At 43.1% G+C, this 2,810-nt stretch overlaps 1 protein-coding gene across 1 annotated transcript; it reads left to right on the top strand.

Moving 5' to 3' along the window:
• Window positions 1-1,328: 1,328 nt before the first annotated feature.
• LOC128237595 (adhesive plaque matrix protein-like) lies at window positions 1,329-2,444 on the top strand. The gene has a single exon (XM_052953184.1). It carries the CDS (start codon window positions 1,329-1,331, stop codon window positions 2,442-2,444), a length of 1,116 nt encoding a protein of 371 aa, XP_052809144.1.
• Window positions 2,445-2,810: the final 366 nt, after the last annotated feature.

Genomic DNA, 2,810 nt, shown 5'->3' with positions numbered 1-2,810 from the left:
TTTGGAATGTGAATGATGTGGTAACTTGTTCCAGAAAGGAATGAGATAAGGTTCTCGTTTGGAATGTGAATGATGTGGTAACTTGTTTCATGAAGGAAAGAGATAATGTTCTCGGTTGGAATGTGAATGATGTGGTAACTTGTTCCATGAAGGAATGAGATAATGTTCTCGACTAGAATGGGAATGATGTGGTAACTTGTTCTGTGATTAAATGAGATAATGTTCACGATAGGAATATGAATGATGTGATAATTTGTTCCATGAAGGAATGAGATAATGTTCTCGGTTGGAATGGAAATTATATGGTAACTTGTTCTATGGTGGAATGAGATCCTGTTCTCGGTTTGAATTGGAATGGTTTGGTAATTTAACATTTTAATGTTCTCTGTGATGGTATAGGAACATGTACTTGATTGGAATGGGAACGTTGGCTTGTAAGGATATGGAACATATGCTGTGTGTGAATGGGATTGGAATGTATGGAACATATGCTGTGTGTGAATGGGGTTGGAATGTATGGAACATATGCTGTGTGTGAATGGGGTTGGAATGTGTTCTTTGATGAAGTCGGGTACCAACATGTTAAAGTTTGGAAAATGATGAGATAAGAAGTGCGTGTTGTTGGAATAACACTATACTATGGGTTATAATGGGATTGGGACTTCCCCTGGGTTGGATTGTAAACATGTTCTAAGTTGGAATGGACTTGGAGCAGGTTCTGGCATGGACCCGGAACATGTCCTTTGTTAAAGTCAGACGCTATATTCAGGATACGTTCTGAACATTCTCGAAGGGGAAGTCTTCTCGAGCGAGATTGTTCACCAAGTGGCACAAGAAAAGATGGGTGAGGATTGGAACGTGCTATAAGAAGGGAAGGGAGCGTGGTGTCAGGAGCCACACGTCTTCAAACAACATGACTAGTATTAACTAATATCTCATGAGACGTTCCTAGCAAAATGCTTTATTACACATATGACAGATACGACAGATATTTTGTCTGAGAGAGACGTAAGTGTAAACCCCTGTGGATGATTCTGTCAAATATAGATGAATACCGAGGCGGATTTGGTGAATAAAGAATCACTAGATATTCAACTAACACGCCAATTTATTCAGTATAATTTTGAATATTTCCTTTAGCGATAGACATGCAAATTAGAGCTGTTTACAATACTAGAATTATCTGTTTTGTGTGAACTGCCTGGTTAATATCACGTTTGGTTACGAGCCCGGCAATAGACTTAAACATACTGTATACAAACATTATTTTAAATCATATGCTGGTTTCGAAATCAGGTTAACCACACTAAAATCATTTAAAAAAAACAATGGGACAGCAGCGACGTTACTATTACTTTAAATCTAACACTGGCAACAACCGGTCAAGCTCAGTAGCATGGCATCTTACACAGGCGGCTACAGGGTCGAACAGTTGCATGGAATCTAACACTGGCAACTACAGGGTCAAGCCCAGTAGCATGGAATCTTACACTGGCAACTACAGGGTCAAGCCCAGTAGCATGGAATCTTACACTGGCAACTACAGGGTCAAGCCCAGTAGCATGGAATCTAACACTGGCAACTACAGGGTCAAGCCCAGTAGCATGGAATCTTACACTGGCAACTACAGGGTCAAGCCCAGTAGCATGGAATCTTACACTGGCAACTACAGGGTCAAGCCCAGTAGCATGGAATCTAACACTGGCAACTACAGGGTCAAGCCCAGTAGCATGCAATCTAACACTGGCAACTACAGGGTCAAGCCCAGTAGCATGGAATCTTACACTGGCAACTACAGGGTCAAGCCCAGTAGCATGGAATCTAACACTGGCAACTACAGGGTCAAGCCCAGTAGCATGGAATCTAACACTGGCAACTACAGGGTCAAGCCCAGTAGCATGGAATCTTTTACTGGCAAGTACAGGGTCAAGCCCAGTAGCATGGAATCTTTTACTGGCAAGTACAGGGTCAAGCCCAGTAGCATGGAATCTTTTACTGGCAACTACAGGGTCAAGCCCAGTAGCATGGAATCTTTTACTGGCAAGTACAGGGTCAAGCCCAGTAGCATGGAATCTTACACTGGCAACTGCAGGGTTAAGTTCAGTAGCATGGAATCTCACACTGGCAGCTACAGGGTCAAGCCCAGTAGCAAAGAATCTTATACTGGCAACTACAGGGTTAGGTTCAGTAGCATGGAATCTTACACTGGCAACTACAGGGTCAAGCCCAGTAGCATAGAATCTTACACTGGCAACTACAGGGTCAAGCCCAGTAGCATGGAATCTTATACTGGCAACTACAGGGTCAAGCCCAGTAGCATAGAATCTTATACTGGCAACTACAGGGTCAAGATGACAAGCATAGAATCTTATACTGGCAACTACAGGGTCAAGCCCAGTAGCATAGAATCTTATTACTGGCAACTTCAGGGTCAAGCCCAGTAGCATGTAATCTAATACTGGCAACTAGAGGACCAAGCACAGTAGCATGGAATCTAACACTGGCAACTACAGGGTCAAGCCCAGTAGCAAAGAATCTTACACTGGCAACTACAGGGTCAAGCCCAGTAGCATGTAATCCAACACTATCAATTTCAGGGCCAAGCACAGTAGCATGGAATCTAACACTGGCAACTACAAGGTCAAGCCCAGTAGCAAAGAATCTTACACTGGCAACTACAGGGTCAAGCCCAGTAGCAAAGAATCTACCACTGGCAACTTCAGGGTCAAACCCAGAAGCATGTAATCTAACACTGGCAACTTCAGGGTCAAGCACAGTAGCATGGAATCTAACACTGGCAACTACAGGGT

The sequence above is a fragment of the Mya arenaria genome, chromosome 6 (genome assembly GCF_026914265.1).
Source record: "Mya arenaria isolate MELC-2E11 chromosome 6, ASM2691426v1".
Lineage (NCBI taxonomy): Eukaryota > Metazoa > Mollusca > Bivalvia > Myida > Myidae > Mya > Mya arenaria.
Note: the sequence above shows the minus strand (reverse complement) of the source record. Positions and strands in the feature narration are given on the sequence as shown.